Below are 23,927 nucleotides of genomic sequence, written 5' to 3'. Positions count from 1 at the left end.
TCACAAAATGACTACCGTAATCAGAATGATGGGAAGTTTGAGAGCGCTCGATTTAATCTAAACAGTAAACAAAAAAGTTGTTTGACCTTAACCCGTTCGGCAATTTCATTGGTCTAATGAAAGCTTCATGCCGCCAAAAAACTGAGCACGTCACAGAATGTGTTTTTTTGGGAAAAGAAAATTGAAAGGGGGAAAAATCCATATATTAACCGCGTCATTGTTTAAGCCGCGAGGTTCAAAGTCTGGGGAAAAAAGTTGCGGCTTATAGTCCAGAATTTACGGTATACAGAATTGTGTAGTCTGCATAGAGATTGATCAAAGAGTCACCCGCAGCAAGAGCGACATCATTGATATATACAGAGAAGAGAGTCGGCCCGAGAATTGAACCCTGTGGCACCCCCATAGAGACTGCCAGAGGTCCGGACATCAGGCCCTCCGATTTGACACACTGAACTCTGTTTAAGAAGTAGTTGGTGAACCAGGCGAGGCAGTCATTAGAGAAACCAAGGCTGTTGAGTCTGCCGATAAGAATGTTGTGATTGACAGAGTCGAAAGCCTTGGTCAGATCGATGAAGACGGCTGCACAGTACTGTCTTTTATCGATGGCGGTTAAGATATCGTTTTGGACCTTGAGCGTGGCTGAGGTGCACTTGTGACCAGCTCGGAAACTGGATTGCATAGCGGATAAGGTATGGTGGGATTCAAAATGGTCGGTGATCTGTTTGTTAACTTGGCTTTCGAAGACTTTATAAAGGCAGGGCAGGATGGATATGGTCTGTAACAGTTTGGGTCTAGAGTGTCTCCTCCTTCGAAGAGGGGGATGACCATGGCCGCTTTCCAATCTTTAGAATTCTCAGACGATACGATGTAAGCACTTCCACTGACGATTTTGTAAACGCTGCCTGCTTCAAATCCAGCCAATGCAGCTCCATTTCATAGGCTGCAGTAGCCTTGTGGGCTCGGTAAGGTAGACACGTTAGGTCCATTCCACAAACCTAGTTTCTCTCTCTCCGGCATTCATGTTTAAGCTTAGCTGCAGTTATGTTTCCATTCCATAGGTGTCAGGTGTTGGGTTTCTGGGGATTCCCCTCTCTACTCCCCTCCTTCACTTCCCACCAAAATGTATTTAATCCAGAGCCTATGAGTGGTATAGCTATGTCTACCACCACAAGACCCCTTCTCAAGGCAACTCAGTGCAACACTATCCCGGTGAAGGGTGTCAACTGGAACTCAAGACCCATTAGGGACTTCAGATTAGGCTCAGAGTTGCTTCTCATATCCCAAATGGGTCCACATTTAGTGGGATAGAGGTTATACAGGTCTGGGTGCGACTTGACAACTCTGTGGCATCTGAAGATATTCACAGACGTGTCACGTCATACCTTATTCCCTTCTATCAAAATGGGAAACCTTCCTCCTCAGATGCATTCTCGTTGGCCTCTCACCTTTGTAAATTGAGTTGTCTGGTTCCAGATGCAAATGATGTCTGCACTCTTGTTGGCTGGTGTCTTTCGAACTATTCTTGTTGAGCCGTGTCTGCAAGACCTATGAAATTGTATTAGTCACATGCGCCGAATACAACAGGTTTAGACCTTACAGGGAAATTACTTACGAGCACCTAACCAACATTGCAGTTTAAATAAAAATAGGAATAAGAAATATAAGTAACAAGTAATTAAAGAGCAGCAGTAAAATAACAATAGCAAAACTATGTACAGACGGGTTCCGGTACAGAGTCAATGTGTGTGGGGCACTGGTTAGTTGAGGTAATATGTACATGTAGGTAGAATTATTAAAGTGGCTATGCATAGATGATAACAACAGAGAGTAGCAGCGGTGTAAAAGGAGGGGGGCAATGCAAATAGTCTGGGTGGCCATTTGATTATGATCCACTGGCTTTAGGTAAGTCATAATTTATAGTTTTGACTGATCGGAAGTATTGCTTTCCTGACCTGCTGGTTTGTGGGACACCTGAAAAAGCCAACTACTGCAGTCACCACCACGGAGCTCAAGTCTTCCAACTGGAGCCAGTCCCACAACTGCCTGGATCACTGCAACAACTTGGCTGCAAAATAATCAGGCTTAATTGGTGTCACCCAGCCTGGAGGTGCCGAAAGCTCCTCCTCCCCTCACTCCCCATCCTCCAGGCATGGTGTGACTGTGAACCACGTTGACACATTTGGCTGATGCCATCGCCACCTCCCTCAGCCAATTCAGTCGGCCGGCTCTAAATCCCAACTTCCAGCCCCAGCAGAAGCTCTGTCACCAGGCAGGGGTTTGGGCTGAGGTCTCCTTGCCCTGGGCCTTCTCTGACTGGAGTACCAGGCCCAGCAGTTCCAGTTCCTCCACAGAGGGAAGTCTAAGCTTTTGGAGACAAACAGGCTGGTGATAGGGTTACCAGGCTGTGAAAATGAGGCTGCCCCGCTAATGCAGGGTCACACCGAGGTTGAGAGGTGGTGGGGGGTGAGTTGTTGCGTTACCTCTTCACGCCCTTGTCCCGTATCTAAGACCTGGCCGGGCAGGCGGTATCCTGATCTCCCCCATTGCATTATGGAGCTGGACCAAGGGCAGTTTGGGCTGAACGGAGCCCATTGTGTGCCCAGGAGAAGGAGTCTTTTGGGAAGGTGGATTTGGGTTACCACAAGGAGGTTCTACATTGTGGAGGAAAGAAGAGGAGAGGAGGGCAAGGCCAACTGCTGGGCATAGGGGGAGGTTAGAGTGTTGATATGGAGTGGCCCCCTCTGGGGATTGGATGACTGTTGCGCTGAGCTCACCAAGAATTCATTCCAGGATTCTTTTTTTGGGGGGGAAGGTCAAGCTTGATGGGCTCTCCAGAACTTCTGATGTTTGATACGCCCGACTTTGTTCTCACCTGTCACTGTGGTCCCACATAAACGGTTGATGTAATGCTTTTTTACTTATTGAGGTAACTGGATCAGTCCGTTTCAACCATGACTGTTTTATTTTCTCAACTTTTTTACAATTGAAACGACAATCAGACCATTTAGTCATAGGTCAACCTCCTTAGCAAGACTATGTTCCTGGAAATATCTATGTCATCCTGTCCTCCATTTCGGCATAGATGTGTGCACACCTTACATGGGGCAAATATGCAGTGTCACCTCAGCTGAGCTCAGTATGTAACAACCAATTTGATTATACAACACTGTCCCCATTCCCAGTGAGCTAAATGGAGAGGGTGCGACCGTTATCCTCTCACTATCATGTCCTTGTTGTCTAAAGACTTTTGCTTGGGCAGATGAGAGTGTGAGTGAGTCCATGCGAGAGAGAGAGGGTTCAAGTGAAAATCAGGCCTATCGTCCCCATCTCAATTTCTCCCACTTCTCCTTGTCCTCGACATTTCCCAAAACACTGACCGTTAGCACAGGAGGATCCCGGGCCCTGCAGGCCCACTGGGATCATGTTGTTTTTTGTCCCCTTTTGTGTGTCGCTCTCTTTCACAGGTTGGGTAAGAGTATGTGCATTTTACACAACAAGGCATGGAAGGTGTAAAAGAATCCTCCACAGAGAGCCCCTACACTGGTCAATGGGAGCCCCGGGTCCACCCTCAGTCCTGCAGCCTTTCACACATCCTGCTCCCACCTCTCCAGTTACCTCCACTGTCCCCCTTACAACAAAGACCCGACTGACTCCCCTCTCCTTCCCAGACCCTATCAGCACGGATCCACCTACGATTTCCCTTATGCCTAATCTCTCCAGGATCTATGGAAATGAGGTGCGCTGTGTGTCCCTGTAAATGAGGCCGTCCCTAATTAAAGAGAAGCACACAGTGTGTCCTAAGTGACTCATGTTAATTCTGTAACTCAAACTACCCAAGGTCTTTGTGTCCATAAAATAACCCAGAGTGAGACTGGGCTGCTTTGGCTGGGTCTGAGTCACTCCGGTAGAAAGCTTTAGCCATACATAGACAGACCCTGTCGACAGGGCTGGGGGGTGGGGGGTTCAGGGCCCAATCCAAGGGGTTGACATTTATGTCCAAAATCCTATTTGTTTAACCGTTTTGCCTTCCATGCTTGGAGGGAAATAAGGTCTAGTTTCAATATTTTGCCTTTGCTTGTGTAGTCTTTCCTCCCTCATTTCCAGGATCTCTTATTTGCTCTCTCCCTCACTTTCTACACACTCTCTCTCCCTCTTTCTGCACTCTCAAAGTCCCCCTCCCCACCTTCCCCTTTCCACAAACACTGATTTCTGATTAATTTGAACACTATCCCCGGTAAAGTTTGCACCTGCCTCTTTCAGTTCCTTCCAGAGCTTCGGCAGGGGCTTACACTTTCTCTGCTCCTCTCATTCAAGTATTCTCTTTCTCCCTGCTCCTTTTGAAATCCATTGGATGCCCTAGGCGAGGATTCGGCTGTTTTCTGGGACTCCCATTATTACAGTACCGTTAATCCTGCTGGAAGTGGACGAGAAGTGCTCCTCTGTTTGGATGTCCACCCCCCTCCTCCCCTCCCACCATCACCACAACAACCACCACCCCTAAGTCTTTCTCCAGTCCTCTCCTCACTTCTTTTAAACTCTGTGGATGTTCCCAGCTGGATGGAACACAGCTGTGTACTGGAGGCAGCCTGGTGAGAGTGGTGAGGAGCTAAATGTCCATCTTCTGAAAGCAGGTGAGTGGTCAATCTATCTACCTCTTCCTCTATCTCTCTTTCACTCCAGCAGGTGCATCACCGACTAGTGGACAGGTAAGGTGCACCTGAATCTGACTCCTGGATAGGTGTGTGTTTATACTTGTTTATCCTTGTCATCTCATTGCTTTTTGAAGATAATACAGGAGTGTGTAACATGGTGGATAATCCCTGTTACTGATAGACATGGTGTATACAGCATTTAAGGTATCAGGGCATTTTATAGCCTCACCCATTTCAGCTCTTAGGAAATATGGACATGACAGTATAGAGGACTTCATATTGCTCTATGAGCATGTGTATGGTGATGTCTCACAGGGAAGATGACGGCGCTATCCTTGGCATTTGGTCTTGGAATAATGTAATGTCTTTCTTTCATTAGTTAATACTGTATTAAGATTATATGTTCAATGTTATAACATTGCCTTCTGCTGAGAATCTGGCAATATAGTTTGATTGACAAGTATGTGCTAATGAAGATGTGTGTTTAGAAGTTAATCAGTCTGTCGTTTTAATAGAATTTCAGTAACATTAGCCAACAGTCCCTAATCTACTTGTCTTCAGATACATGGCAATAATGATGCTATATTGGAATGTTCTGCTAGCTGTATTATTTCATGAATTGGATACTCCTACAATTGTTTTTGTTCCATTAGTTGTAGCTACAGAAAACTCCTCCTGATACAGTCAGACGTTTAGGGCACTGGAGTGTGAGCCCAGAGGGGTTGTGTTAACACCATTAGAAGAGCTCTTTTTTTTGTAAGTGCAGTCCCTGTGTGCATTCCCAGGCTTTATCTCCATTGTTCTGTTGAAACATTATGGAGTAAATGTCTGTCAGATAGCGTGGGGTGAACTGAAGGAGTGAAAATAGCAGTTGTGGTAATCTCTGTGTTGACAAAGCATGACGATAGGGCGATGACTGAACGATGATCCCCTCTCACCAGGGTCCACTAACCTTGGCACACCTGAACACAATTTACCATCAGGCTGAATACTGTACACACATTAAAGAGGTGACAGTGGAGATTTGGGAGAGACATACTTCATTCACATCACATTCCCCAGAGATCACATTGAGGATAACTGGGCACACCACATCATTTCAACATGGACATTTGGGTAATATTTGGTAGAGATGTTGTTCAATGAGATTTCAACCTTTATTCACCCACTCAAAAAGACCGTCAGAAGTTTGTTGAAATCCCATTGTGTTATCACTGGGCTTTTAACCATTTAAAAGCACAACAAAGTTAAAATGGGAATACGTTTTATCACTGTGCTTCATCTCATAGCACAACCAAATGACCTAAATTGCAGTTGAGATTGCATTAAAAGTACATAATGCAAGTGATCCAAGCTGTTTGAGATTCTGCGCATATTATTATAGCAGTTGTGAAGATCTCCACAGACCAGCGACCTACATGCGATCTTGATTATGATTACATAAGAAGTTACTGTAGGCTTAACTCAAAATGTGGCCATGGATGTGTTACTCATTTTAATGTTGAATAAATACTGTAGCATTCGTTTGTAGGATAGCCTTAACTTTTTATGTGAATCCAACATTAATTAATGAATTTGTAGATTAACTGAATATTGATTTATGTTTGGCAAAGCAACCAAATATCAACATTTTAAAGGATATCCAACATATCAATTATTCATTTGTAGACAAGATGGAATTAAAGCAAGACTAAGTCAGTGGCACAGATGGAACTATCCAAGCAGAAGATGAATCTCCTTCAAATGTTGGTAATTGGTTGTGTTGACAACCAAGCACAATTCAATATCAAGTTTGTCTACAAATTAATAATTGATGTTGGATTCATATCTCCATCTCAACCAAAAATCTAAGTTAAGGAATTGGACTACATTTAAGGACTAAACTTAAATTTTTGGTTGAGATGGAGATGTAAATCCAACATATTAATGATTTACTTGAAGATAACATTTGAAATCAACCAAAGCTTGAAACTCTAGGCCTAAATGTATTGTCTGTTTTCAGTTGAAATGAAAGCTGTTGATGACTTTGCGAATGCTATAAAGGCCTAATAAATAGTATCATTGATGATATGAGACTTATAAAGTATGGTAACATTTAATTTGCTTTGTTAAACCTACCCTTTGGAATGACTTCGATAGCTGGTGGTGCCTCCACTCATCTCACTTCAGTCTCTCAGTGGACCCACTCTTCTCACATAGAGCCCCCCCCCCCCCCCCCCCCCCCCCCCCCCCAGCCGCTTTACATAAGGGATAAAACGGCAACATTCTGTACATTACCTTGGAATAATGGACAACGCAGCGGGACGAGGTGGAGCCCAGTCCCTTTGCAGAGTTTATTTTTCCAAGATAATGTACAGAACAGAGGTGTTTATCGTTAAATAAAGGTAAAAATGTATTTAGCAAAAAAATATGAATCCCGCTTAAAAATAATATGAAAGCACTAATTTACCGGTATAAATACTTTTTTCGTTGATATTTTCATTTTTATAAGCGACAGTAGGTTCCAGAGAAATTCATGTTCATCACTCACCATGTTAGGTCATCAGATGCTCCAAAAAAAAGTATCTGCAAAAATAAATTAATGCTAGTTAGCCAGCTACGTTTTTTTCCTTGTTGGACCTGCGTTTACAATGTATCCAATTTTGGTTTGTGTGGTTGTTGGTTTAGCTTTCTGTAACTTTGTAGCAAGTACGGCCTGCATGTGAAGGTGCTTATTGCGTCATGATTGCAAAGTGTCCCAATGTCTTTTCTAACTGTCCCGATACCTTGTTTTAATGTACATTCTAACCAATTAAAAACAAGCATTCAATAATGCTATGGTATAATTTAATTCACAAGGTATTACAAACTGGCCACAGTATTTAAGTGTCAGTCTTTCTCCAATTAATTTGCAATGACATAATCCACATATTTTTGGTACTTAGGGGAGGAGTAGGAGCTTAAAAGCCCTAAAAAGGCAGAGCGCCTCAAAGTACAAATACAGTTGAAGTTGGAAGTTTACATGCACTTAGGTTGGAGTCATTAAAATTCGTTATTCAACCACTCCACACATTTCTTGTTAACAAACTATAGTTTTGGCAAGTCGTTTAGGACATCTACTTTGTGCACACTTTTTCAGCTATTTTGACACTTGCAAGCTGAAGAACACCATCCCAGCCGTGAAGCATGTGGGTGGCAGCATCATGTTGTGGGGGTGCTTTGCTGCAGGAGGGACTGGTGCACTTCACAAAATAGATGGGATCATGAGGAAGGAAAATGATGTAGATATATTGAAGCAACATCTCAAGACATCAGTCAGGAAGTTAAAGCTTGGTTGCAAATGGGTCTTCCAAATGGACAATGACCCCAAGCATACTTCCAAAGTTGTGGCAAAATGGCTTTAGGACAACAAATTCAAGGTATTGGAGTGGCCATCACAATGCCTGACCTCAATCCTATAGAAAATGTGTGGGCAGAACTGAAAAGGTGTGTGCGAGCATGGAGGCCTACAAACCTGACTCAGTTACACCAGCTCTGTCAGGAGGAACGGGCCAAAATTCACCCAAACTTATTGTGCGAAGCTTGTGGAAGGCTACCCGAAACATTTGACCCAAGTTAAAAAAATTAAAGGCAGTGCTACCAAATACTAATTGAGTGTATGCAAACGTTTGACCCACTAGGAATGTGAATAAATAAATAAAAGCTGAAATAAATCACACTCTACTATTATTCTGACATTTTACATTCTTAAAATAAAGTGGTGATCCTAACTGACCTACGACAGGGAATTTTTACTCTGATTAAATGTCAGGAATTGTTAAAAACTGAGTTTAAATGTATTTGGCTAAGGTGTATGTAAACTTCCGACTTCAACTGTAAGTATTGCTTTATGTAATTTGTGTTCTTGTTAAATGTTTGCTCAGCCTACATGTTCATATGTTTTATTTATGTGATGTATACTATAACCATGTATTCATACTACGAGTCTTCCATATCTATGGGATGTCCACCGCCCTCATATGACATGTCTGCTAAAATGTTTTATCGGGTTCTTCAATGAGAGACCGAACAAATATGGTTAACTTTGATTCTATACAAGTAAACACCAACAAAATCCAACTGATTACATAGAATGTGCACAGGCTTCATGATGACAAAAAAAAGCATAAGGTTCTTGAATATTTAAAGAGATTGTCAGTTGTTGTGGTTTTTATGCAAGAGCTACACCTCAAAAAATGATAAATGTAATATTTAAAGAGAATCTGGTTGGATAGGCCTATGCTGCCACCTACTGTAGTAACAGCAGAAGTGTAGGTATCCTGATAAATAGGAATACACCCTTTTCCATTACTGTATATCCCAGCATACGGACCAAGAAGGACATTTTCTAATTTGAATTATACCTTACATGAGGAAATATACACATTGATTTCATTGTATATCCTCCCAGGTGCAAACCTGGTGTTTTTAGATATAATTCAAGCTATATTAGGTCAACCCCAGACTGGAACTATTATTTTAGCAGGTGATCAAACATTTAGCAAGTTAGACAGACATGGCAATAAAAAGGTGAAATTCAAGGAACCTCCAGAGGCTGAACATTTTCATCTCTTCAAATATTTTACAGGATACCTGCAGATTATTATTCCCAACTACAAAAGACTATTCCATTTTGTCTCAAAGTAAGGAAAGCTATTCAAGAATTGACTACATTTTTATTTACAAAAATGCACTCAACAATATACTGGGTTTTAAAATACATGATACGGTGCTTTGGGAAAATTTTCAGGCCCCTTGACTTTTTCCCCAAAAAAATTATCTCAGTAATCTACACACCCCATAATGACAAAGCAAAAACAGGCTTTTAGAATTTTTGCTAATGTATAAAAAATGAACAGAAATACCTTATTTACGTAAGTATTCAGACTCTTTGATATGAGACTCGGAAGTGAGCTCACGTTCATTCTGTTTCCGTTGATCATCCTTGAGATGTTTCTACAATTTGATTGGAGTCCACCTGTGGTAAATTCAATTGATTGCACATGATTTGGAAAGGCACACACCTGTCTATACAAGGTCCCACAGATGGCAGTGCATGTCAGAGCAACAACCAAGCCATGAGATTGAAGGAATTGTTCGTAGAGCTCCGAGACAGGTTTGTGTCGAGGAGAGGCACAGATCTGGGGAAGGGTACCACAAAAGGTCTGCAGCATTGAAGGTCCCCAAGAACACAGAGGCTTCCATCATTCATAAATAGAATAAGTTTGGAACCACCAAGACTCTTCCTAGAGCTGGCCACCCGGCCAAACTGCGCAATCGGGGGAGAAGGGCCTTGGTCAGGGAGGTGACCAAGAACCCAATGGTCACTCTGACAGAGCTCTAGAATTCCTCTGTGGAGATGGGAGAACCCTCTAGAAAACTATCTCTGCAGCACTCCACCAATCAGGCCTTTATGGTAGTGGCCAGACGGAAGCCACTCCTCAGTAAAAGGCACATCCGCTTGGAGTGTGCCAAAAGGCACCTAACGACTCTCAGACCAAGAAACAAGATTTTTCGGTCTGATGAAGCCAAGATTGAGCTCTTTGGCCTGAATGCCAAGTGTCACATCTGGAGGAAACCTGGCACCATCCATACGGTGAAGCATGGTGGTGGCAGCATCATGCAGTGGGAATGTTTTTCAGTGGCAGGGACTCAAATCAAAACAACTTTATTTGTCACATGCGCCTAATACAACAGGTGTAGACCGTACCATGAAATGCTTACTTACAAGCCCTTAACCAACAGTGCAGTTCAAGAAGAGTTGACCAAATATTTACCAAATAAACTAAAGTAAAGAATAATAAAAAGTAACACAAAATAACAATAACAAGGCTATATGCAGGGGGTACCGGTACCGATTCAATGTTCAGGGGTACAGGTTATTCAAGGTAATTTGTACATGTAGGTAGATGTTAAGTGACTGCATAGACAATAAACAGCGAGTAGCAGCAGTGTATAAAACAAATGGAGGGGGGGGGGGGGTGTCAATGTAAATAGTCCAGTGGCCATTTGATTAATTTGTTCAGCAGTCTTATGGCTTGGGGGTAGAAGCTGTTAAGGAGCCTTTTGGTCCGGACTGGGAGACTAGTCAAGATCGAGGCAATGTGCAAACATTTCTAAAAACCTGTTTTTGCTTTGTCATTATGGGGTTTGTGTGCAGATTGATGAGGGGGCAAAAACAATTAAATCCATTTTAGAATAAGGCTGTAATGTAACGAAATGTGTAAAAGGTCAAGGGGTCTGAATACTTTCTGAATGCACTGTATAGTGATATTGGATCATTCTCATGTGTCATGCTTAATTGTACCCACAGAAAATACACTTAGTGACAGACTATGGAGAATGAACAGATTGCATCTTCAAGACCCAAAAGGTATTAAATATGTAAATGAAAACAAAAATAAATGTTGCATTACAGATACAGATTACATAGAGGACAGAGAAAAGCTGACCCCTGACATAATTTGGGATGCTTTTAAGGCGTCCTTTAGGGGAATGATAATCTCATACTCTGCAAAAATTAAATCTGAGTTAGTGATTTATTTGTATTTAATTTCTATCTTCGAAAAAAGATTTTAAAAATCTTTACACGGTAAAGAAGATAATACAATTTCTGAACTTAAACAGGAATATGATATTTTACTTTTGAAGAGAGCCAACAACTTCAGGTTAAACTCAAAGAAAACATACTATTTTATGCCAAATAAACCTGGTAAACACCTCACAGCCCTCACAAAATCAGTACCCGCCAAACCAGTTTATAATTCTTAAAGATACAAATGCTTTAATTAGAAACAACAATGTCAGAGTCATGTCTTAAGTGTAAAACTAACGATAACTAAATAATTCATAACTTCTGCGAGTGCTATGAAGTCCAAAAGTTAAAGGCAGAGTTAGAAAGTTGGATGTCAGAAGTTTGACAATGTAAATTGACTTTTAATCCAGCCATCTGCATATTTCAAGACATGGCATATGGGGGTGCGGTGAGATACCCAGTGGGTTGGACAATATTATTTTTGTGACATACTGAAGATGCTATTACTTAAATACTGTGAGTCAAATGATACTCCAACGTTAAGAGAATGGAAGAATATAATGCTTCATTATTTAAGACAGAAATAAAACACAATTTGTCATATGGGGTAGAGTCTTACAAGTATTAGAAACAACACTGAGTGTGGATATGATGGGAACTTGGGTCTGCGCAAGTGTGACGTCCCAAAAAAAAAACTAAAATACAATATATCAAAAAAGGAATGACTTCGATAGCGAAATATATTAGTGAAATATATTCACGTATTAAGAGATCTCTCAATAATCATTCTCACAGTAACACATTGTTAGTAGTGACAAAGCTAAACCAGGGCTTGGTTAAAATCCTGGATGGATCGCCAAACAAATAGCTGTAAATAGATCAACTCTCCAGTAGGATGTGCTGCCTAGCCTATTGGTTTTTTTCTGATAGTGGATATAACATTGAAGATCTGACATTGTTTCAAAGGTACAAATTCAACATATTTTATACAAGGTTTGTCTATGTTGAAAATTGGTTACAATGATGACATAATCCTGTGGTTGAAATTCCACCAGTTTACGTTGATGACTTTTTTCAAATCCAATATATTTTCCACATAGATTCCACATCACAATATGTTGTAAAATTACTTCGAAACAATGTTGGTTCAACCAGTTTGTGCCCAGAATGTTGCATATGATACTGTATCTCTCATTCTTAGCAAAAAGGTCAAGAGCCACATGAACTAATACATAAAAACAATACAAATTTACATAGATCTAGTTTTATAAATGAATGTTTTTTAAACTATATCTACAAACGCTTAATTTGGATTATGTAGAACAACGGGCATGGATATCAATTAACATTGTCCATTATGAATAAAACATGCTATTCTCTGTGATCAGTTTCAAACGCAATTAAAAATACACCTATGCAAAAAAAGTACCTTGAGTTTTGGTTTTTCAAATCAGTAATGAAGTAATACCTTAACCATTGAACCCCTTTGGGACTTTCTCCAAGCGTCTTACATACACAAATAAGACAGGACACAACGTTAAATGGTATTTTTACATTCAATTGACAACAACCATTCAATCAACATTCAGCTACCATTCAATCAAATGTTGAATTGAATTAGATCAGGAATTTTCCCTTGGATGGACTTGGCTGTACATTCTGGTTTGGCAGTGGGAAGCCGGCCAAGCCAGGCACCGACGCAACCCCAGAGGGCCACAGTAAGAACCCTAGCAATTCAAGCCTGCTCAATTAAAGCCATTAGTGCCCCACTGTTTACGCTCCCCTCTCTTTAGCCAACAAGACATGGCTCCCAAACAGACGTGGTAATGAGCTCCCAGGCCCAGCTCCCATCAAGGAGACTCTGGAGCGGAGAGGCTTGGGTTGGGCCGCAGGGTCCATGGCTTTGAGAGGGCACAGCCCCACCGTGGTCCACTCACACGGGACCGCAAGGCGAATGTGATCCTGACACATTGTTCCTGAATGCATAATGGGGCCTTTTCAGGGCTCCTTTAACGGGCCACCGCGGCAGGGAGAAGGGGGTACTCCCAAGGGAGACATGGGAGACTGATTTTAAAGAAGTTACGTGTCGTCGTCGTCGACCGGCTGGCCGGTACTCCCTTGCTCCCCAGTGCTCTTGTTAAATGCTCTTGTTTATGAGAAGTTGTCTCTGTGAGTCATTTTTACCCTTCTTTGGTATCAGCCTCCTAGAAGACATAGGGTTCTAGTTGCTGGCGCTGTTGTTCATGAGGTTTTGGGGGTCTATGGCTATGGAGAATCCGAAAAACTCAATCAACAAGCCCTTCCTGAATAACTCTCGTTAAATGCTTTGTCCTGAATTAACTATTCTCACTCTCATTGTCCCCAGTGGACTTACTTCAATCCCCTCTTTCTCTTTCCTCCATCTAGGATGCTCAGGCCAGGCACTCCAGTCATTCTGTTCCACCTCTTTAGCTTCTTTACCCAGAGAGAAGGTGAGTGAAGTGGATCCCATTCTGATTCACATGTTTTCTGTATCTTATATAGAGGTATCAGAGCAAATTAGTTAAGGACCACTGTCTTATAGACCGTTATGAAAGAGTGAAAGTTCAGTATGTTTAGAAGGCATAAGTTATTTTCCCTTTCTTTCTGGTTAAACAAGCACGACATTGATCTTATCTTGATTGAATTCTCCAAAATGTCTCAGATGACATGAGTAGTCTATCTAAAAATTTGACCAGTTGTTCTCCCTTCTTTGCTAGACCTGTTACAATTGTCTCCCTACTTCTTCTTTCAGCTCTTTCTCAAGAGATCATGTACCCCTATGGGCCCGTCCACCGAGATCTGGAGACACCCAAGATGGATGATGGAAGTTCCACTGAAATAATTATACTCATGCCATTCATTTTCTTTAATAACCCCTATCGCTCAATCTATGTAAGCTCCTATATACCCTTATTTCCTTCAATAACAGCAAATATCTTAGAGAAATGTTAATCCACCATATCATTCACTTAACCATTAATTGCTCTTTTTATCATCAATCTGTTCATCAACACATCAATCGGGACCGTGCCTCCCTCTCAATCTCTGCAGGTCAACAACAACGGTGTGATCTCCTTCAACGTGCAGGTGAGCCAGTTCACCCCCGAGGCCTTCCCGCTGAGTGACAGCAGATCCTTCATCGCCCCACTATGGGCTGACGTGCACAACGGCATCCGCGGAGACGTGTACTACCGCGAGAGCACAGACCCAGAATTACTGGAGCGGGCCTCACAAGACATCCGCAAGTACTTCAAGAACATGCCCACCTTCACAGCCACCTGGGTCTTCATCACAACCTGGCACCAGGTCACCTTCTACGGAGGCAGTCAGACCACCCCGGTAAAATAACCACAATCACTAATCACAGGGATTATTATGCTCCACACTCAAAACACCTTTAGGCACACGCACAAGAAAAGAGATGGTACCTGAATTGGCATTTTACAGTATGTGGCCTTAGTTGACGATGGCCACTGACATTACCATTTATCCCAGAAGAAATGTAAAAAATCATGTGTGTCTGTGATCCTTAGCCAGAACTGAAAGTAAATGTTCATATGTTGTTGCCTCAAATAGAAATCTCATTGAACCTCTAGGTAAGTATTTGTTTAGTCTAATATGTGGTTATTTGTTTAGGTTAAAGGTTAGTTCTGCCAGGTGGTGAATCTTTGTTTAGTCTCACTCAGTGTTTTTCTTTTTTCTCTCTTTGGGCTCATATTGAACTTACTATGCCTGCATATTCTCACCTCTCTATAGGTTAACACGTTTCAGGCTGTATTGATATCAGATGGTCTGTCATGCTTTTCCATGTTCAACTATGGAGAGATCAACTGGAGCACAGGCACTGCCAGTGGAGGAGACCCTCTGACTGGTTTAGGTGGAACCACAGCACAGGTAGTCCAATCATGATAACCCACATATACCACCAACGGCACACATCAAACCAATCACATTTCCCCATGTACCACCCCTAAAACACATCTAACCAACCAACCAACCAACCATGATGTCCCATATACCTCCCCTAAAACCATATCAGACCAATCATGTAGTCCCTCCTATGACCTCTAAAACACAGAAGACCAACCCCCCAGATATAGCTCAAATACAGCAGAACAATCTTGATGCCTCCCACCTCTAAGTAAGTGATAACCTCCTCACTTGCCTTTCCCCATCTCTCCCATTTCCAGTCAGGTTTTAATGGAGGAGACATTGGTCACTTCCTCAACCTGCCTGGGTCCCGCTCCAATGACGTGGTTGAAATCGAGCAGACGACCAATGTTAACCTGCCTGGCCGCTGGGTCTTCCGTATAGACACTGCCCTGATAGACCCAGCCAATGGTTGCAGTTACAATGGTGAGTATGAAGTGGAACATAACAAAGACGACACACTGGAAAAATATCTAGGTTCGGGAAGACCCCATAGTCATTAGGAATGTCCATATCTTCTCCTAGGGCGGTTCTATCGCCGCGGCGAGATCTTCTGGCTGTCTGACCAGTGCTCCCAGCGGTGCCGCTGCCTAGACATGGACAACGAGGTGCTCTGTCAGGAGGCGCCATGCGGCCAGCTGGAAACATGCGAGCAGCAGGAGGGTGCATTCTACTGCCAGCCCACGCGCACCAGCACCTGCGTGGTCTTCGGTGACCCACACTACCATACCTTTGACGGCTTCCTCTACCACTTCCAGGGCACCTGCTCCTATTTGCTGGCACGGCCATGCTGGGAGGTGGCTGGCTTGCCCTTCTTCAGCGTGGAGGCAAAGAACGAGAACCGCGGCGTGGCCTCCGTATCCTGGTTGAGGGACGTCACTGTGGAGGTGTACGGCCACCGCGTCACCCTGCCTAAGGGCAGCCAGGGCACTGTACAGGTGAGGCTAGGTACATAACAGTGGTTTGATCACGTAGTTTGACAGGTAAGAACAGCAGATTCTGTGTACCGCTCTATTGGTTATCGAATATGGTGTTTACGTGGTACTAAACTCCATAATCCGCCCTGAATCTCCTAGCTCTTTCTTTTCCAGGTGGATGGGCTGGTAAAGACACTGCCAGTCCAACTCCAGCTGGGTGCGGTCAGGGTGTACCAGTCAGGTGTTGCTGTCGCCCTGGAGACCGACTTTGGCCTCCTGGTGTCTTACGACGGGCAGCACTATGCCTCTATCTCCCTGCCCAGCTCCTACTTCAACAACACATGCGGCCTGTGTGGTAACTATAACGACGACCCTGCCGACGACCCCGTGCTGCCCGACGGCTCGCTGGCCGAGAGTGTGGTGGAGCTAGGTGGCAGCTGGCGGGCAGAGGACGCTGACTGGCGCTGCACGGATGGCTGCGCCCAGAACTGCAGTATCTGTGACCCGTTGACCGAGGCGTTCTACTTCCGCCCGGACTACTGTGGACTCATCAACAAGACAGACGGGCCTTTCAGGGACTGCAGAGCAGTGGTGGACCCCACGGCCTTCGTCTATAGTTGTGTCTACGACATGTGCAGTAACAGGGACAACATTACCACCCTCTGTCAGGCCATCCAGGCCTATGCCTTAGCCTGCCAAGCCCTGGGGGTCACTATACGACCCTGGAGGTCACGCACCTTCTGTGGTGGGTGCTCTTCTGTCCCACATGTATCTATATGTCGGGGTAGGAATGGTTTTGTTTGGACATGAAAGGGACTCATAGCTACTTATCCCTAAAATAAAGATGTAACTTGCTGTTTCTGTTAGATGTGGTTAATATTGCTTACTCCAACAGCTGTCTTTATCTCTCATTCTTTCTTTGCCCCCACAATATCATAGTACAACTTACAGTGGTAATCATTTAACACATAACAGCATAACAATGTTTCATTAATATAATTTCTAATATAACATCCTCTTTCTCCTTTGATTTGCTGCCAGCCCTGACATGCCCTGAGTCCAGCCACTACCAGGTGTGCACCAGTGCCTGCCCGGCCTCCTGCTCAGACCTCACCGCTCACCTGTACTGTGCCCACCCGTGCACCGAGGGCTGCCAGTGCGACCAGGGCTACGTGCTGAGTGGCAGCCGTTGTGTCCGGCGGCAGGACTGCGGCTGCGAGCGGGACGGCCTATACTACCCCCTCAACGACACTTTCTGGGTGGGCCCCACTGGCGAGGCCAGAGAGTGTACCCTGCGCTGTGTCTGTGGGCCCAATGGCGAAGTCTCTTGCTTCAATGACTCGTGTAGAGAAGGCGAGGTGTGTGTGGCGGAGGTCGGCCTGTTGGGTTGTTACCCCCGCAGGGAGGGAGTGTGTTCTCTGGGCCAGAATGTTGTGACAGCCTCTTTCGACGGGGCCTCCATGCTCTTTCCGGACGACAGCTCCTACTACCTGCTGAGGTCGTGCGGGCCGACGCCAGCCAACGTATCGGCTGTGGAGGTGAAGATGGGCCGGCGGTTGGTGAACAAGGGTCCGGCCTGGATGAGGCCCGTGGTGGTCAGGGTGGCCAACCTGGAGGCCCAGATGGGTGGATCAGACTTTGACACAGTGAAGGTCAGTATTAAAGCCTGGTGCTCCAGTCTGTTTGTGTTTTAGCCAACTTTTCTCTCTGTTTGTTCATTGTCATGCAAAACGTACAGTATGGGACCAGGCTATTTTGGTGCTACATCAGTCTTATGATTGAGAGAAAACGTATGAGTCTCCAGACAGATAAAGAGATCTGTAAAGATTCTGTTGAAAATGTATTCAGAAAGCATCATTGCCGGTCGGTTTTCCAGACCTAGGCTAACTTTACTTCTGGACTAAGTATCACTTCCAGTGGAGAAACTCCATTTAACATACTTTTACACCAAGGGTTGGCTAAATATCAGTCTGGGAAACTGGCCCTGAAAGTCTAATGTCATCATGAGATACCTTTCTCATGCTGAAAGTAATTTAGCTGGAATATGTATATCCCAACACTACATTACAGTGATTCAATGTTGCTGCTGGGTAAATCTATTTGAATTCAATTGCTTTTTGACAGCACCCCTTTTGATTTGAATGAAACCTTGAAAGGGACATATTGGAGATAAAGGTGCTCAAAGTTGACCTATTTTTATACCCCACCATGTCATGTCGTCATCACTGGAAAAGATAAATGGTTGAGATTGATTTAAAAGCTTACAAACAGGGTTGTCAAACTACTTGATCATTTTTCTTGGACATGTTTTTTGTCATTTTTTTTACCTTAAACATCAATTATCTAAAAACGCATAAACTAGAGTTTTCATATTTGCATATGTTGTAGCTTACACTTCATTTTACATCATCACTTTGTGTTGTGCTCGCCATCGGTTGCTCTCAACACGCTCTTGAATATGGGTGTCATTTACATTTTTTTTCATAACATTTACATTTCAACTTTCAAATGGTACCACAAAGATGATTGGAGGTCCACACATCAGAGAATGTTGACTTGGATGGGAATATCTTTTGTTTCAAATAATACTGTCAATCTTCCATAGGAAACCTATTGAAATCATAGAAATATAGATAATAGAATAGACATGACCATTTAAGTTGACATTCAACGGTGGGTGATTCGGCGGCCATCTTTGTTGTAGTAATTCGAAGTAAAAATGTAAATTCAATTTCAATGGTGTGCTAGCTAAATTGCAGTTGTCTGATGGGATAGAGCCAATCTATGAATTACATTTCTATGATTGAAATTACACCCACCCTGTATTCAAGAGCATGTTGTATCAACCAATGGCAGGCACAAAAAAAATGATGTAAAGTAGGGTCTAAGCTACAACATACGCGAATATGAAAACAATCAGAATATACACATTTTTAGATAATTGACGTTTAAGGTAAAATAATGCCATATATGTGTGTATGGTATTATTTTTTAAATAAATTATTATAAAATAGTTTGACAAACCTGTTTTGTAAACTTTTAAAAGATATCAAACTCAACCATTTATCTTTTCCAGTGATAAAGACATGGTTGCCTCAAGGTATGGTGGGATATGCAAAACTTTGAGTACTTTTATCTCCTGAATGTTTTTGCATTCAGGTCCAAAAAGTAACTTCCTGACCACTTCTTCCATGGGCAAACATGTATGGAAAGTTTTGTTTAAATCAAAAGGGATGCTGTCAAAAAGTGATTGCATTCAAATGAATTTACCCTGCTATTACCAGTCTGTGACACAATGTTATGATGTCTCTAATTCCCAGCTGAACGGTGAGCCGGTACTACTACCTTATATCCACCCTCTGGAGACCCTGATGATCTACCGCGCCCCGGGCAACGCCACCGTGGTGGAGTCCAGCGGATTGGTCCTAGTCCGCTACACCCGCCAGGGCTTCCTCAACATCTCCCTCTCTACCCTCTTTTACAACGCCACCTGTGGCCTGTGCGGCCTCTTCAACGGAAATGCCAGTGACGACCTCCGTCTACCCAACGGCCGTCTGGCCGAATCCCCCGAACTCTTTACCGAAGGCTGGCGGGCCATCGCCGACGACCTGACATGTAACGGCGATTGCGACGACCTGTACCGCATGTGCACGGACCTGCGGCTCTACCAGAGCCCATGGATGTGCGGCAACATCAACGACCCGGGGAACAGCTCATTCCTGGCGTGCCACGGTGCTGTCAACCCCTCGCCGTTCTTCCGGAACTGCCTGTACAACATGTGCGTGCGGGAGGGAAACCGCTCGGCGCTCTGCTCTTCGCTGCAGGCGTATGCCTCAGCCTGTCAGGACGCCCAGGTGGGCCTTGCCGCCTGGAGGAGTGCTACCAATTGCCGTGAGTTAGTCCCCCCACCACCACCACCTTGGAATGTTGTTGAGTGATTAACTAACCATGTATTTTTCCTTTATGAACCACGCATTGAATCTGCTAATTCTGAATATCCCTTTCTCTTGTTTCTGTCTCTGTTCGTCATCTGTCTTTATCTCTCTACTTTTCTTTCTTTCACCGTCCCACTCTCTTTCTCTCTTACCCCACTCTCATCTCTCTCTCCCACCTTTCTCTCTCTCCTTCCCGCAGCCTTGCCCTGTCCGGAGAACAGTCACTTCGATGAGTGCACTAGCGCATGCCAGCTAACCTGCGCCGGCCTTGACGAGCTCGACGAGCCGTGCCCACTGCCCTGCCAGGAGGGTTGTCAGTGCGAGGAGGGCTTTGCGCTGCGTGATGGCCAGTGCGTGGCACGCAGTGACTGCGGCTGCCTCGATCTTGGCAGCCGGCAGCTGACCACCAACCAAACCTTCTGGACCGACTGGGAGTGCAAAGAGCGCTGCTACTGCAACGGCTCGGACAACAGCGTCTACTGCACGCTGGCACCATGCGGGGAGGGCGAGTACTGCCAGGAGGGCCTTGAGGGCCTCTACTTCTGCCAGCCGCGCACCGAGGCGCTATGCGTTGCCGCCGGTTACAGCCACTTCCTTCCGTTCGGTGGTGTGCCCTTCGAGCTACAGAGCAGCTGTACCTTGAGGCTGGCTACAACGGCGTGCAACGGCGGGGTGGTGGGGGAGGATGATGGGGATCAGAGCCCCGACACCCAGCCTGGGACGAGCAGCAGCGCCACCTTCCCTCACTTCAAGCTGTCAGCCCGGAACGAGGAGAGGGACACGGGGCAGGCCATCTGGGTGAGAGGGTTCGTCTTGGAAGTCTACGGCTATGAGATTGAGGTGTCTCGGAGCTACAAACACACCATCACGGTGAGTGGATTATACCCCTTTCACACTACCTCTCCATCCTGAACCAAACTGTACTGGCTCTGATATTTTTGTTTCACATTGTCCTTTGTGAAATGCTCAGTAATGCTTGGTTTGGTTTGAGTCAGTAGTGTGAAAACTCTGAGGCACAGTCAGTCTTGTTAGACTTTATTAGGAAGAAACATCTGTGGTAAGTAATGGGAACAGGCCAATAATCCTTCCAATGCCTTTCAGAGAATCAAACTGAAAAGTGACAGGGGAAATGTGTTCTTATTATGTCTTAATTTCAGTGCGTATTCATCCTTCCAATGTGACTGATGTATTGTGAAGGTCACAGTGGTTGGACGTGTAAGGGAGAGTTATTTGCTAATCAAGCCTATAGAATAACGGAGCAAAGAGTGAATTCCTCTTTGATTGGCTCAGGGTGGATCTTATTTCAATCAACATCTTTTATCGGGCTGGATTGGGCTCAGAGGAACGGCTGACCTGAGCGACATTTGGAAAGGGTTCACAAACCAACCCAAAGATCTGAGAAAAACCACAATACACACACTTGATCCTATACACTCACACTTACACCCACAAGATATAACACACACACACACACACAAACACAAACAAACAGACATACAGAGGCATCATGACCATAGGGGGCACAAGGGCACATGCCCCATTATATTTGTCCTGTTAAACAAAACAAAACAAAAAAAAGAAATATACACATACAGTACCAGTCAAAAGTTTGGACACACCTACTCATTCCAGGGTTTTTCTTTATTTTTACTATTTTCTACATTGTAGAATAATTGTGAAGATATCAAAACTATGAAATAACACATATGGAATCATGAAGTAACCCAAAAAGTGATAAACAAATAAAAATATATTTCATATTTGAGATTCTACAAATAGCCACCCTTTGCCTTGATGACAGCTTTACACACTCTTGGCATTCTCTCAACCAGCTTCACCTGGAATGCTTTTCCAACAGTCTTGAAGGATTTCCCACATATGCTGAGCACTTGTTGGCTGCTTTTCCTTCACTCTGCGGTCCTACTCATCCCAAACCTTCTCAATTGGGTTGAGGTTGGGGGATTGTGGAGGCCAGGTCATCTGATACAGCACTCCATCACTCTGCTTCTTGGTCAAATAGTCCTTACACAGCCTGGAGGTGTGTTGGGTCATTGTCCGGTTGAAAAACAAAAGATAGTCCCATTAAGCACAAAAAAGATGGGATGGCATATCGCTGCAGAATGCTGTTGTGGCCATGCTGGTTAAGTGTGCCTTGAATTCTAAATAAATCACAGACAGTTTGCCCTGACAGCTTTGCACACTCTTGGCATTCTCTCAACCAGCTTCATGAGGTAGTCACTTGGAATGCATTTCAATTAACAGGTGTGCCTTGTTAAAAGTGAATTTGTGGAATTTATTTCCTTCTTAATTCATTTTGAGCCAATCAGTTGTGCTGTGACAAGGTAAGTGTGCTATACAGAAGAAAGCCCTATTTGGTAAAAGATCACATCCATATTATGGCAAGAACAGCTCAAATAAGCAAAGAGAAACGACAGTCCATCATTACTTTAAGACATGAAGTCAATCCGGAAAATTTCAAGAACTTTGAACGTTTCTTCAAGTGCAGTCGCAAAAACCATCAAGCGCTATGATGAAACTCAGGCAGTTAGGAAAGCTAAGGCTAGCTTTTTCAAGCAGAAATGTGCATCCTGTAGCACAAAGTCAAAAAAGTTTGGGGACACTGTAAAGTCCATGGAGAATAAGAGCACCTCCTCCCAGCTGCCCACTGTTCAGGCTAGGAAACAATGTCACCACCGATAAATCCACTATAATTGCTGCAAAGAACCCACTACTAAAGGACACCAATAATAAGAAGAGACTTGCTTGGACCAAGAAACATTAGCAGTGAATATTAGACCAGTGGAAATCTGTCCATTTGGTCTGAGTCCAAATTTCAGATTTTTGGTTCCAACCGCCGTGTCTTTGTGAGACGCAGAGTTGGTGAAGGGATGATCTCCGCATGGAGGAGGAGGTGTGAGTGTGCTTTGCTGGTAACACTATCAGTGATTTATTTAGAATTCAAGGCAAGCTTAACAAGCATGGCTACCACAGCATTCTGCAGTGATGCAGCTGAAGTCGGTAGTTTACATACACTTAGGTTGGAATCATTTAAACTCGTTTTTCAACCAATCCACACATTTCTTGTTAACAAACTATAGTTTTGGCAAGCCGGTTAGGACATCTACTTTGTGCATGACACTAGTAATTTTTCCGACAATTGTTTACGAACAGATTATTTCACTTATAATTCACTGAATCACAATTCCAGTGGATCAGAAGTTTACATACTCTACTTTGACTGTGCCTTTAAACAGCTTGGAAAATTCCAGAAAAGTATGTCATGGCTTTAGATGCTTCTACTAGGCTAATTGACATCATTTGAGTCAATTGGAGGTGTACCAGTGGATGTATTTCAAGGCCTACCTTCAAACTCAGTGCCTCTTTGCTTGACATCATGGGAAAATCAAAAGAAAATCAGCCAAGACCTCAGATTTTTTTTTTTAGACCTTCACATGTCTGATTCATCCTTGGGAGCAATTTCCAAAGGCCTGAAGGTACCACGTTCATCTGTACAAACAATAGTACGCAAGTATTAACACCATGGGACAACGCAGCCGTCATACAGCTCAGGAAGGAGACGTGTTCTGTCTCCTAGATATGAACATACTTCGGTGCGAAAAGTGCAAATCAATCCCAGAACAACAGCAAAGGACCTTGTGAAGATGCTGGAGGAAACAGGTACAAAAGTACCTATATCCACAGTAAAATGAGTCCTATATCGACATAACCTGAAAGGCCGCTCAGCAAGGAAGAAGCCACTGCTCCAAAACCGCCATAAACAAAAAGCCAGACTACGGTTTGCAACTGCACATGGGGACAAAGATTGTACTTTTTGGAGAAATGTCCTCTGGTCTGATGAAACAAAAATAGAACTGTTTGGCCGTAATGACCATCGTTATGTTTGGAGGAAAAAGTGGGA

General features: G+C 43.8%; 1 protein-coding gene across 2 annotated transcripts in view; it reads left to right on the top strand.

Annotated features, from left to right (window-relative positions):
- Nucleotides 1-558: 558 nt before the first annotated feature.
- Nucleotides 559-23,927, top strand: part of LOC106603728 (alpha-tectorin) — a 45,967-nt gene continuing 22,598 nt past the window's right edge. The window contains exons 1-11 of one of the 2 annotated variants that reach the window (XM_045717280.2): nt 559-4,631; nt 13,612-13,676; nt 13,979-14,118; nt 14,278-14,565; nt 14,983-15,120; nt 15,417-15,582; nt 15,682-16,094; nt 16,248-16,818; nt 17,115-17,725; nt 19,394-19,964; nt 20,208-20,878. In XM_045717280.2, the coding sequence (XP_045573236.1) occupies nt 13,613-13,676; nt 13,979-14,118; nt 14,278-14,565; nt 14,983-15,120; nt 15,417-15,582; nt 15,682-16,094; nt 16,248-16,818; nt 17,115-17,725; nt 19,394-19,964; nt 20,208-20,878 (3,633 nt within the window). In that variant the 5' untranslated portion in view covers nt 559-4,631; nt 13,612. The remainder of the gene's footprint in view (nt 4,632-13,611; nt 13,677-13,978; nt 14,119-14,277; nt 14,566-14,982; nt 15,121-15,416; nt 15,583-15,681; nt 16,095-16,247; nt 16,819-17,114; nt 17,726-19,393; nt 19,965-20,207; nt 20,879-23,927) is intronic. The other variant, XM_014197767.3, reaches the window with a different exon arrangement.

This window comes from Salmo salar, chromosome 04, assembly GCF_965601325.2.
Source record: "Salmo salar chromosome 04, fSalSal1, whole genome shotgun sequence".
Lineage (NCBI taxonomy): Eukaryota > Metazoa > Chordata > Actinopteri > Salmoniformes > Salmonidae > Salmo > Salmo salar.
Note: the sequence above shows the minus strand (reverse complement) of the source record. Positions and strands in the feature narration are given on the sequence as shown.